General features: G+C 36.2%; 1 protein-coding gene across 3 annotated transcripts in view; it reads left to right on the top strand.

Moving 5' to 3' along the window:
* ZNF451 (zinc finger protein 451) overlaps positions 1 to 13,204 on the top strand; it is an 80,514-nt gene that overhangs the window by 25,817 nt on the left and 41,493 nt on the right. For all 3 annotated transcript variants that reach the window (XM_012500424.2, XM_030803642.1, XM_030803643.1), the window contains one exon: positions 9,175 to 9,300. In XM_012500424.2, the coding sequence (XP_012355878.1) occupies positions 9,175 to 9,300 (126 nt within the window). The remainder of the gene's footprint in view (positions 1 to 9,174; positions 9,301 to 13,204) is intronic.

The following is a 13,204-nucleotide window of genomic DNA, read 5'->3' as shown; positions in this document are numbered from 1 at the left end:
TAATACTCAAAATGAAACTTAAAAAAAATGATGATTTTTGCCATGGATCAGAGCCAATTCAATTCTAGCTTGAGAAGTGAATTCAGATCATATCTGAAAGCCTTACCTTTCTTAGAAATTAGGTCCAAAGACCTAAGTGACAATTCAAGTTATGGGCTTTGTGGGAGATGGCAAATCCAGCCTAAGGAAAGCAGTTCTGGAATTTTACAATTTCACATTAAATTACATGTCAGCATTGTGGCATTAGGGGAATGGTAGAAATTCTCAGTGCTAAGAATTGAGTGGCCCCTTTAACCAGCTACCTTGACCCCCAGACTCAAGATTTATAATGGAAAAATATTGTATGGGCTGGGTGCTGTGGCTTACACCTGTAATCTCAGCACTTTGGAAGGCTAAGGCTGGCAGATCGCTGGACGTCAGGAGTTTGAAACCAGCCTGGCCAACGTGGCAAAACCCCATCTCTACTAAAAATACAAAAATTAGCCGGACATGGTGACACACACTTGTAGTCCCAGCTACTCAGGAGACTGAGGCAGGAGAATCGCCTGAATCCAGGAGGCAAGGGTTGCAGTGAGCTGAGATCACACCACTGTACTCTAGCCTGGGTGACAGAGCGAGACTGTCTGAAAAAAAACAAAATCATATGACTGATAGAGTCTGCCTCATATACCTAATCTTTTCCCAGTTTAAAACATCTTTCTTTAATACATCCGTTTTCTCAGTTTTAAAGTGCTAGCTTCAAAATTGGCAAAGATTTCAGAGTTGAAGCCCTTGCTTTCTCTACTACTATTCCTTTTCCTCTACTCCTAGCAGATTTCTCCCATATCTGTTTTCATATTGGTAGCCAGAGTTCCTTTTTTTCTTCCTTTTTAAGAAGAAAATAGAACCAGGCATGGTTGCATGTACCTATAGGCCCAGCTACTGTGTAGGATGAGGTGGGAGGATTGCTTGAGCCCAGGAGATTGAGTCCAGCCAGAGGACCTTATCTCTAAAGGAAAAAAAAAATGGAGAAACTTTCTCCTCAGAGGGAAGAAGAAAGCCCAAAGTCAATTCTAAGATGCCTTTTGTTTTCAGCATTAGGGCTTGTGGGTTTTTTCAGCCCTTCAGTGTTGTGAAAGAGAATAAACAGATCAGCAGAATTAGTAGGGAATAACAGAGGCAATTCATTGAGACATAACCTTATACCAAGTTGAGTGTCTTTTACCTGAAATGCTCGGAATCAGAAGTGTTTGGGTTTTAGATATTTTTGGATTTTGGAATATTTGTGTTACAGCTGTTGGTTGAGCATCCCTGATGTGAAAATCTGAAATCTGAAATGCTCCAAGGAATGTTTCCTTTGAGCTTCATACGGACACTCAAAAAGTTTTGGATTTTAGAGCATTTTTTTTTTTTTTTTTTTTTTTTTTTTTTTTTTTCCAGATTTTTGGATTAGGGAAGCTCAACTTGTACTTAAATAAAATATGTAGGCTACTAATAGCTAAATATAAGAAAAACAATTGTAGTAAATAATGACAATACCAACAGGTTTTAAGACCTCCAAGATGGTAGGCTAGTGATTAATTTTAGAGTGAAGTTGAAGAGATCTAAATGAATGTTTAAATGGCTAAACAACTTATCTTCCTAGTGTTGTATGTTTTGATAGCACGTGAGTATAATTCGAAGGGAGTAAAGTTTTAAGAATATATTTATGTGACTAGTGAATTACTGAAATTTTTTCCTACTGGATATATAATTGCTGTGTTTCTGAATTTAATTTTCATTGACCTTTGCATCAAGAGTATATGCAAAGGTCAGTGAAAAGTATTGCATCAGATTCATTAAGTATGCTTCGAAGTAAACATTAAGAAGAATAAATATTATGTAAAGCTTTTCTGAATGACTATAACTTCAAAAGTAACTTAAAATGGTTTTATTATGGCCTAGAACAAAGTAAAATGATAGTGGAAACATCAGTTCAAGGATAGTTCTTCCTGAGTTAGGATTACCTAAATTTATCCAAAACATGGCCTTCTTCCTGTCCCTAGAATATTCACATTGTTGTTGTGACACAGGAATTTCGGAGAGATGAAAAAATCTGTTGATTTCCTATCCTCACACCCACATGGCTGCATAAGTGACTTAATGTTTGATTAGGAAATATTTTGTTTGGTTTAAGGGTAGCAACTTGAAATATCTTGATAAATTTTCTGCAGCTTCTAGTCTCCAGACAAATTTAGGCATAAGATATACTTTCTATTTAGAAATGTCAGTCCTTCTCTCAACCTTATAGGAGAATTGTCATTACTGTCTTTTTTTTTTTTGGTAGGTAAACAGTAATTTATACCTTGTCCACTTTGCCTGTATGTTAATGTGACCTTGGTTTACCAGGACTTTCAAGCATGACTTTTGCTAAAGTTTAAAACCTAGAAAGTATTATCTCTGTTGAGAAAGTTAACACACTCTATACCTGTGTTTAAATTTTACCAGCATCTTTAAATTAAAATTTATATTTGTGATCTATGCTAAATTTCCTTCTCAAGGTAGTATCTACATTTTGTAGTTTTTGCAAGGAGTAAATTTAATTTGACCTTTTTTCCCGGTTTTTTAGAAGACAGAGTCTCACTTTGTTGTCACCCAGGCTGGATCATAGCTCTTTGGAGCCTCGATCTCCTGGGCTCAAGCAGTCCTCCTGCCTCAGCCTCCTGAATAACTAAGACTATAGGCACATGCCACCACGCCCAGCCAAGTTTTTAATTTTTTTGTAGAGACGAGGCCTTGCACTGTTAGCTAGGCTGGACTCCAACTCCTGGGCTCAAGTGAACCTCCTGCCTCAGCTCCCAAAGTGCTGGGATTACAAGTGTGAGCTACTACACTCGACCACTAATTTTTTTTTTTTTTTTTTTTTTTTTTTTTTTTGACATCTCTTGCAGTGAGATTCCTCAAGCTTTTCAGATCGAACAAATTTATTTGCTTTTAAGACAAATTTGCGTTTACTAAGGGATCAAAGTTTAGAAAAATAACTTCCTGTGACTACCATTTCTAAGGACCTGCATTGCCCTGTAACTTGTAAAAGGATATTTTGAAGTTAGTAGAATGTCACCTACTACCTGGGTGCGAGGCTGTACGCTGTCCAAGTAGTCAGAAAGTAAGCTGGGGTTACTTCTATGTAAAGTGGTCCTATAAACAGTCCCTACTGCAAAGGCGTAGCCTCATACTGAAAATACCAATTTGGCCTTTTTATATATGCCTACTTCAGTATAACTTCTGTCTACTTCTAGAAGTCATACCTGCTGTTTGACTTGGCCAGTGCACCACTATCCCACTTCAGATAAAAATTGGGTTGTACATATGTGACTGATTTGCCCAAAGAATGATATTTTATTTGTAACCAATCATTCTGGTAGAAAAAGCCAGGGAAGGCCGGGCGTGGTGGTGCATGCCTATAATCCCAGCACTTTGGGAGGCCAGGGTGGGCAGATCACCTTAGGTCAGGAGTTCGAGACCAGCCTGGCCAACATGGAGAAACCCCATCTCTACTAAAAATACAAAAATAGGTGGGTGGTGGCATGGGCTGCAATCTCAGCTACTCAGAGGCTGAGGCAGGAGAATCACTTGAACCTGGGAGGCAGAGGTTGCAGTGAGCCGAGATCGCGCCACTGCACTCCAGCCTGGGTGACAGAGCAAGATTCCATCTCAAAAGAAAAAAAAAGCCAGGGAAGATCTATTATTTTTCTTTTCTTAAAATAGACTTTTTTAAAAGAGCAGTTTTAGGTACACCGTAAAATTGAGCAGAAAGTACAGTCAGACAGTGTCCACTTACCTCCTCCCCTCCCACCCCTCCATGCAAAACCTCTAGTATCCTCATTGGAAACCACAGGATACATTTGTTTCAATCTATGAACCTCCATTAACACATTATGTGCTTCTAGTCTCTAGAAAAATTTAGGCATAAGATACACTTTCTGTTTAGGAATGTCAGCCCTTCTTTCAACCTTGTAGGAGGAGAATTGTCATTACTGTCTTTTTTTTTTTTTTTTTGGTAGGTAAACAGTAATTTGTAAGTTGTCCACTTTGCCTGTACGTTAATGTGACCTTGGTTTACATTAGGGTTTGTAGCTTACATTAGGGTTCACACTTGGTGTTATACATTCTCTAGGCTTTGACAAATGTGTAATGACATGTATCTGTCATTGTAGTATCACTGAAAATAGTTAGACTGCCCTAAAAATCTTGTGTGCCCTGCCAGTTTATCCCTCCTCCTTGACTGTCCCCTGTCAATCACTGATCTTACTATAGTTACTGTAGTTTTGCCTTTTCCAGAATGTGATATGTGGCCATACAGTATGTAGCCTTTTCAGATTGGCTTCTTTCACTTAGTAATCAGGTACTTTTAAGGTTCTTCCATGTCTTTTCACAGCTTGATAGCTCAATTCTTTTTAGCATTGAATAATGTTCTATTGTCTGAATATACCAAAGTTTATCCATTCACCGATTGAAGGACATCTTGGTTGCTTCCAAGTTTTGGCACTTATGATACAGTTGCCGTAAACAGCTGTGTGCAGGTTCTTGTGTGGACATAAGTTTTCAGTTCATTTGAGTAACAACCAAGAAATCCAATATGTTTAGTTTTGTAAGAAACTGCCAAACTGTTTTTCAAAGTGGCTATACCATTTTGCATTCCAAGCAGCAATGAAATGAGAGTTGGCTCTTGCTGCACATCCTTGCTAACATTTGATGTTGTCAGTGTTTTAGATGTGGCCATTCTAATAGATGTCTATTGGTATCTCATTGTTTTTAATATATACTTCCCTAATGACATATGTTGATCTTTTCATATGCTTAATTTGTCATCTGTATGTCTTCTTTGGTGAGGTGTCTGTTTGGCTATTTCCCCATTTTTAAGGCAGGCTGTTCATTTTCTTATTGTTTAGTGTTGAGTTCTTTGTATATATTGGATTACAGTCCTTTATCAGATGTGTCTTTTGCACATATTCTCCCAGTCTGTGGCTTGTGCTCTTATTTGTTTGACATTGTCTTTTGCAGAGAAGTTTTAAGTTCCAATGAAGTGCAGCTTATCAATTATTTTTTTCAAGGACCGTGCTTTTGCTCCTGTATCTAAAAAGTCATTGTCATGCACAAGGTCATTTAGATTTTCTCCTATGTTATCTTTTAGGAGTTTTGTAGTTTTGTATCTTGTATTTTGTTCTGTGATTCATTTTATGTTAATTTTTGTGAAGGATGTAAGGTCAGGGTCTAGATTCATTTTTTTTGCGTGTGGATATCTACTTGTTCAAACACCATTTGTTGGAAAGACTGTCTTTTCTCTGTTGTATTGTTTTTGCTCCTCTGTCATTGATCAGGTGACTTTATTTATGTGGGTCTATTTCTGGACTCTGTTGTTTCATTGATCTGTTTGTCCCTTCTTTTGACAGTACCACCCAGTCTTGATTACTGTAGCTTTATAATAAGTTTTGAAGTCAGTTAGTGTCAGTCCTATGACTTTGTTCTCCTTCAGTACTGAGTTGGCTAATAGGAGTTTTTTGCCTCTCCATATACACTTCAAAATGAGTTTGTTGTTATATACAAAATAATGTTAGGATTTTGATTGTGATTGCATTGAATATATAGATCAAGTTAGGAGAACTGACATCTTGACAATAGTGAGTCTTCTGTCTGTGAACATGAAATATCTCTCCACTTCTTGAGAGGTTCTTTGATACAAAATCAACTACAAAAGTCAGTATCATCTCTATATACCAATAACAGTTAAGCTGAAAACCAAATGAAGAATATAACCCCATTTACAATAGCCACACAAAAAAATTGAATACCTAGGAATACACCTAACCAAGATGTGAAAGATCTCTATGAGGAAAACTACAAAACACTGCTGAAAGAAATCATAAATGACAAGCAAGTGGAGAAACATTCCATGCTCATGGGTGGGAAGACTCAATATCATTAAAATGGCCATTCTGTCCAAAGCATTCTATATATTTAACACTGTTCTTATCAAACTACCAATGTCATTTTTCACAGAAGTAGAAAAAACTATTCTAAAGTGTACATGTAACCAAAAAGCCTGAATAGTCAAGGTATTCTTAAGCAAAAAGAACAAAGCCAGAGACATCACATTACCTAATGTTGAATTATACTAGAAGGCTACAGTAACCAAACCAGTATGGTACTGTTATAAAAATAGACACACAGACCAATGGAATAAGTTAGGGAACCCAGGAATAAAGCAGCACAGGCACAACCAACTCACCAACTCGTGTTCAACAAAGTCGACAAAAATATACAATCGAGAAAGGATACTCTATTCAATAAATGATGCTGGGAAAACTGGCTGACCATATGCAGAAGTATAAAATTAGACCTCTCACCATATATAAAAATTAACTCAATGGATTAAAGACTTCAATGTAAGACCTGAAACTATAAAAATTCTAGAAGAAAACCTAGGAAATACTCTTCTAGACATTGGCTTAGGCAAAGAATTTATGGTGAAGACCCTAAAAGCAAATAGAACAAAATCAAAAATAGAAAAATGGGACTTAATTAAATGAAAGAGCTTCTGCACAGCAAAAGAAACTATCAACAGAGCTAACAGACAACCTACAGAATGGGAGAAAATATTTGCAAAGTATGCACCTGACGAAGGACTAATATCCAGAATTTATAAGGACTTAAATGAATCAACAAGGAAAAAAACCAATTCCATTGAAAAGTGGGCAAAGGCCATGAACAGACACTTCTGAAAAGACAACATACAAGCAGCCAATAAACATGAAAAAATGCTCAATATCACTAATCATCAGAGAGATGCAAATCAAAATCACAATCAGATACCATCTCACAGCAGTCAAAATGGTTATTTCTAAAAAGTCAAAAAGTAACAGATATTGGCAAGGTTCTAGAGAAAAGGAAACATTTATACACTATTGGTGGAAATGCAAATTAGTTCATCTCCTGTGGAAAGCAGTTCAGAGATTTCTCAAAAAACTGAAAATAGAACTATGATTCTACCCAGCAATCCCATTACTGGGTATATTATCCAAAGGAAAATCCTGGACATAGTGGCTCACACCTGTAATCCCAGCATTTTGGGAGGCTGAGGTGGGAGGATCACTTGATCCTAGGAGTTTGAGACCAGCTTGAGCAACACAGCAAGCCTCCATCTCTACAAATAATTTAAGTTACCCAGGTGTGGTGGTGTACACCTGTAGTCCCAGCTAGTCAGGAGGCTGAGACAAAAGGATTGCTTGAGCCTGGCAGGTCAGGGCTGCAGTGAGTTGTGATTGTGTCACAGCACTCCAGGCTGAGTAATGAAATGAGACCCTGTTTCAAAAATAAATAAGTTATTTCACCAAAAAGACACATGTATGTTCACAGCAGCACTATTCACAGCAGCAAAGACATGTAATCTACCTATGTGCCCATCATCAGTGGATTGGATAAAGAAAATGTGGTATATGTACACTGTGGAATACTATACAGCCATAATAAAGAATGAAATCATTATGCAAAGGTGCAGCAACATGGATGCAGCTGGAAGCTGCTACCCTAAGCAAACTAATGCAGAAACAGAAAAACAAGTACCACATGTTCTCATTTATAAGTGGGAGCTAAATCTTGGGTTCACATGGAGAGTAAGTTGGGAACAAAAACACTGGGGACTCCAAAAGGAGAGAGAGAGGGTAGAGGGACAAGGGCTGAAAAACTTCCTGTTGGATACTATGTTCACTCTCTGGGTGATGGGATCAGTAGAAGGCCAAACTTCGGCACCATGCAGTATACCCTTGTAACAAACCTGCACATGTACCCTTGAATGTGAAATAAAAATGAAAAAAAAGTTTTATGCGTTATTTCATCATAGTTTTGTAGTTTTCTTCATAAAGATGTACACATTTTGTTATATTTATACCTAAGTATTTCATCTGGAGGGAGTACTAATGTACATGGTGATTTTTTAACTTCAAATTCCACTTGTTCATTACTGATATATATGAAATCAGTTGACTTGTGTATTAACCTTGTATCCTGCAACCTTGCTATAATTACTTATTAGTTCCAGGAATGATTTTGTTAATTATTTTGAATTTTCTTTTTTTTTTTTTGAGACGGAGTCTCGCTCTGTCGCCCAGGCTGGAGTGCAGTGGTGCAATCTCGGCTCACTGCAAGCTCCGCCTCCTGGGTTCACGCCATTCTCCTGCCTCAGCCTCTCCGAGTAGCTGGGACTACAGGCGCCCGCCACCACGCCCGGCTAATTTTTTGTATTTTTAGTAGAGACAGGGTTTCACCGTGGTCTCGATCTCCTGACCTCGTGATCCGCCGGCCTCGGCCTCCCAAAGTGCTGGGATTACAAGCGTGAGCCACCGCTCCCGGCCTTGAATTTTCTACGTGGATGCAAACAAAGAGTTTTATTTCTTCCTTCACAATCTGTATATCTTTTATTTCTTTTTCTCATCTTACTTCATTAGCTAGGACTTCTAGTACAATGTTGTGAGTGGCAAGAGGGGATGTCCTTGCCTTGTTCCTTATCTTACTGTGAAGACTTTCTGTTTCTCATCATTAAATGTGTTGTTAGCTGTAGGTTTTTTGTAGATGATCTTTATAAAGTGAAGAAAGTTCCCTTCTATTCTTACTTTGCTGAGAGTTTTTATCATGAGTGGGTGCTGGATTTTTTTAAATGCTTTTTCTGCATCTATTACTATAGGATCATATGTGAGGGCCCCTCTATGGCTGGCTCCCCCTGGAGTTTTTAACTCTCAGGCTCGTCCACGCTAAGCATCCATTAGAGTTTAGTTTCCTACGGAGGTTCCTGCTAGGTTTCTGCTTTAGTAAGTTGATGTTCTTTATTTACCTCTCTCTCTCCAATTTTAGGGGTCGGCGCTTTGCCTGATGACCCCACCTCTCTGACAGATCTAAGAGGAGTTTATTCTTCAGCTTTTAAGTGAATAAAGATGATAAATGTCCTAGCAGCTTGTTTGTCTAACTTCTTGAAAACCAAAGATGCTGGTGGATAATTGACAGACCTACAAAATACCACAGAAAACCTACAATACACAAAATAGGTTCTTATAACTCAAGTAAATGGTTCTTTAGTATAGTAGCTGTTTGATGAATGGATGCATGTTATCCAAATGCTAATTTTGTTAATTAAAAGGAATGAAAATTATTTTTCTGTTATAGGAGAATGTTAAACGTAAAGACCATATTGATCATCAAAAGGATAAAGTTGCTTTAACTCTGGCTCGTCTAGCCCGCCATGTTGAAGTGGAGAAACAGCAGAAAGAAGAGAAGAATAGAGCATTCAGAGTATGCGGCTATTTTAATTGGTATTTTATATAATTAAACAATTATAATAAAGTTGGTAAAGAGAAACCTTTAATCAAAAAAAGATATGATTTAATCAAAGCTCAGTATGTACCCTAGATAGCTCATGAATTTAGTAGTAATTCATAATAGCTTTTTACATCTATTTTTAGTTTGTTGGATTCTTATCTGTATATAGGAAAAGAAGAAAGAATAGAATTAACTGAGTGGACTTCATTTTTGAGAATTAAAAATCATGGATTTCTCAAAGCAGATGAACAATTAACAAGTTTCTGGTTATTTTATCATACAAGTGAAAAGAGTTTATCAGGGCTTTTATAGATATAAGCTGTTGAAAGATTATTTTCTACTGGATAGAACCAGATTGCTTTCTCAACTTTTAGCTTATCCTTCCAAATTAAATCCATTACTACTAAAAGGAAGAAATTTCAAGCAGGTTTGTAGATGAGCTGCTGTGTGGAAATGAAGCCCATTTTTAGAATCTTGTATGATATAAATTTTTTCCTTGACTGCTTTAGAAGGCCCCAAATGAAATTACTTAAAGAATTCCCTCAATGGTGACAAATGTCCTTCAGGAGCAGAATGTTGATACATTGGATAAAAAACTCCATACTGAAGTATAAAATTGGAAATTTAAATCCACCAGCTGTTTAGATTTCAGTAGATCACTAGTTTTATAGACTTCGGGTTTCATTCTGTGAATGGACAGTTTAGAGATTCTCTCAGGTCAGAATAAGCTCTGTGATTTTGTAATTTTTAACATGCATGTTTTTGATTCCTTATTCCATTGGTTATTATAAAGTAATTTGTGTATTTCTGTAGCATCCTAATCTGTTATAAAATGGTCTTTAAATTTAGAAATAAGCTAGCTTGGGGGCTTTTACTTTATGATGTAATATCAATTAAATTAGACTATGGTATTCTAATTGTATGTTTTAAATGCTTACTGCATATATACATATATACACACACACACACATAATGCAAACACAGACAATATTATTTTTATCCTGGCAGAAACATTATTCAATTTTAAGGAAGTTCTCCGCCTGCCCTAGAACTATAGGTATGTTGTTTGCTTTTTTTATGTGTCAAATCTCTTTGACAGAGGGATCATTTGCAAACTGTCTTACTTTCCCTCAGATTTCCTAAGTGATGCTAGCTTCTTTTCCCAGGCAGTCTTAATGGCTACATAGATAATAAAGTTTTTGTGATGAGCTCAGAATCTTGTATAGTCACTGTGACAACTAAGTTTTTTCTCCAGGGTAGTTTCAGCCTCCACCCATGTAAATGGTCATTCATTTTATTAAATAGTTTACATTGAAGAATTTTTTTGAAATTTTGAAATTTTTAATTTTTCGTTTAACCAGTTGGAAAGAATATATTAGTCTAGATTTCATTCTTCTTTAAGGAAGAAAATGACTCACATAGCAAGCTCATTGCTTGCTATCCAGCCATAATTTTGTTTTTCTTACTTGATTCCCTTTATGGATTACTTATTTTTTAAAAGTAGATGACAAAAAAAAAAACAACAACAACAAAAACCACCCAGAAAGGAAGATATTGAAACTGAAATATAAATAATTTTTGAAGAATTCTAGTGAATGATAATTCTGGCTAAAAATAGACACTATAGAAAATGTCTTTCAACTGTTGTAGGCTTTGTGAATTGTTGGTATCTTCATTATTAAAGGAAGTTATCTTACTTTTGTGCTGGAGAGGTTTCAAAGAAATAAAAGGAATATTCATTAAAATCTTCACTGGAGCCAGACCTGGTGGCTCATGCCTGTAATCCCAGCACTTTGGGAGGACAAGGCAGACAGATCACCTGGGGTCAATAGTTTGAGACAAGCTTGGCCAACATGGTGAAATCCCGTCTGTACTAAAAATTAAAAAAAAATTAGCCAGGTGTGGTGGCACATGCCTGCAATCCCAGCTACTTGGGAGGCTGAGGCAGGAGAATCACTTGAACCCAGGAGGCAGAGGTTGCAGTGAGCCAAGATCATGCCACTGCACTCCAGCCTGGTCGACAGAGTGAGACTCCGTCTCAAAAAAACAAAACAAAACAAAAACAAAAACAAAATCTTCACTGGATACTTTACTTTCAGAGATCACGTGTTGGGCTGATCATTTGACTGGCTACCAGCTTTGTGTATTGATATTCCAGGAGTTAAGGTGACTTGCAAGAAAAGTTTTTGAAAGTTGCTTTGTGTTAGAGAAAAAGGGTGGCTAATTTTAGGATGATTTCATTAAGTGTTTTTTGAGCACTGACTATGCATGTTCATAGAGTTCAAATTCTATTGTAAGAAATGCCAGAGAACTTGAAAAAAAACTGTTTAATTTTAATTATTGGAAATTGTTAAAATAAGTATGCTAGTAGTTGGTATGTAGTAATATTTAATCTCAGTTATATTACTTTAATTGAAGGGTTTTTATTGTAATGGATTCTTACAAGGAAATTTGATAAATGGTCTAATTTAATACATAAGATGTCTTAGGATATATCTATCAGGGGCTATTGCTTTCTTTGGATAGGCTAACTTTGATTTTACTATTGTTTGTTTCTTGCTGTATGTTATTCAGTATAGTGATCCTGTAGGATACGCTTTGAAAAAGTATTTGGTGATTTATGAAGTTGGGATACTGCATACTCTATGTATGAAAACTACAGTGCACATTAGCACTTTAGGGCTTTAGTAGTCCTACATGAAAGTAACCTTTTAAATTTTGTGTTAAAACCAGTGTTTCTATACTTAATTTGATTACAGAGAATTTTTAAAAATGTATATAATGCATATTAACATTCATGAGAAGTAGTATTCCATGGCTGTAATTTGAACAATGTTATGTAGATTTTCTTCAGATTAAAATCTTGATCCACTTTTTCGCCTCACTTATCCTTCCTGATAGAAAACCCTGTTACATTAATAACTAGGCCATACATTACTATGGTTTATATCTTACAAATCCAGTGTTTCTGACTCTGATTCCTTTTGAAGTACATGTAAATCTTTTTAAGAGGCAGTATGATTATACTCGTTAGTGCATGAATTCTAGAATCAGATTGCCAGAGTTTGAATTCTGACATTGTTATATATCCTTGGGCAATTTATTTGACCTCTCTGTACCTCAGGTTTTTCATCATAAAAGGGGAAACAATAATACCTAAAATTTAAAGTCTTTTTAAAACTGCCTCACACATGGTTAGTGGCCAATAAGTATTAATTTTAATACACATGATTGGAAAATACACAAATATTTTTATGGATAGTATGACTAGAAAGATTTAGGCTTTTAGCAATACAGAGCATCTGGTTCAGCATTGTCATTGGCCTGCTGCCTGCTGTAAACAAAGATTTATTGGAACACTGCTACACTCACTTGTTTACATATTGTTTGTGGCTGCTCTCCTGCTGCAATGGCAGAGTTGAGTAGTGGCAGTAAAGACTCTATGGCCTGCAAAGCCATAATGAAATATTAACTAGCCCTTTGTGGAAAAGTTTGTCAACCCTTGGTCTAGGTGGCAACAAATGTTTTATACTGGCACATATTAAGTGCTAATGAGTTATGTTATTAATATTACTCAGTGAACAAATACTTATTAGGCTCCTTCTGTATGTTTCAGATTAAATATGGAAAATTTGAAAAAATACATAAAACTTTAAAAATGAAAATAATCCTTTACATGGAAATTCCTAGAGGTAGCCTTAATAACTTTTAATACATCTATTTTCAGGCTTTTTTTTTCCTCTGCAGATATAGTTGCACGTGGATTGAAATTATTCTTTGTTTATATTTTGCCTCATTTGTTTAATAAAATTTGGCAACCTACTTGATATCCAAAGTATATTCCCACACCTTTGAAAAATTTGGTTAATGTTTTTAA

This window comes from Nomascus leucogenys, chromosome 22a, assembly GCF_006542625.1.
Source record: "Nomascus leucogenys isolate Asia chromosome 22a, Asia_NLE_v1, whole genome shotgun sequence".
Taxonomy (NCBI): Eukaryota; Metazoa; Chordata; class Mammalia; order Primates; family Hylobatidae; genus Nomascus; species Nomascus leucogenys.
Note: the sequence above shows the minus strand (reverse complement) of the source record. Positions and strands in the feature narration are given on the sequence as shown.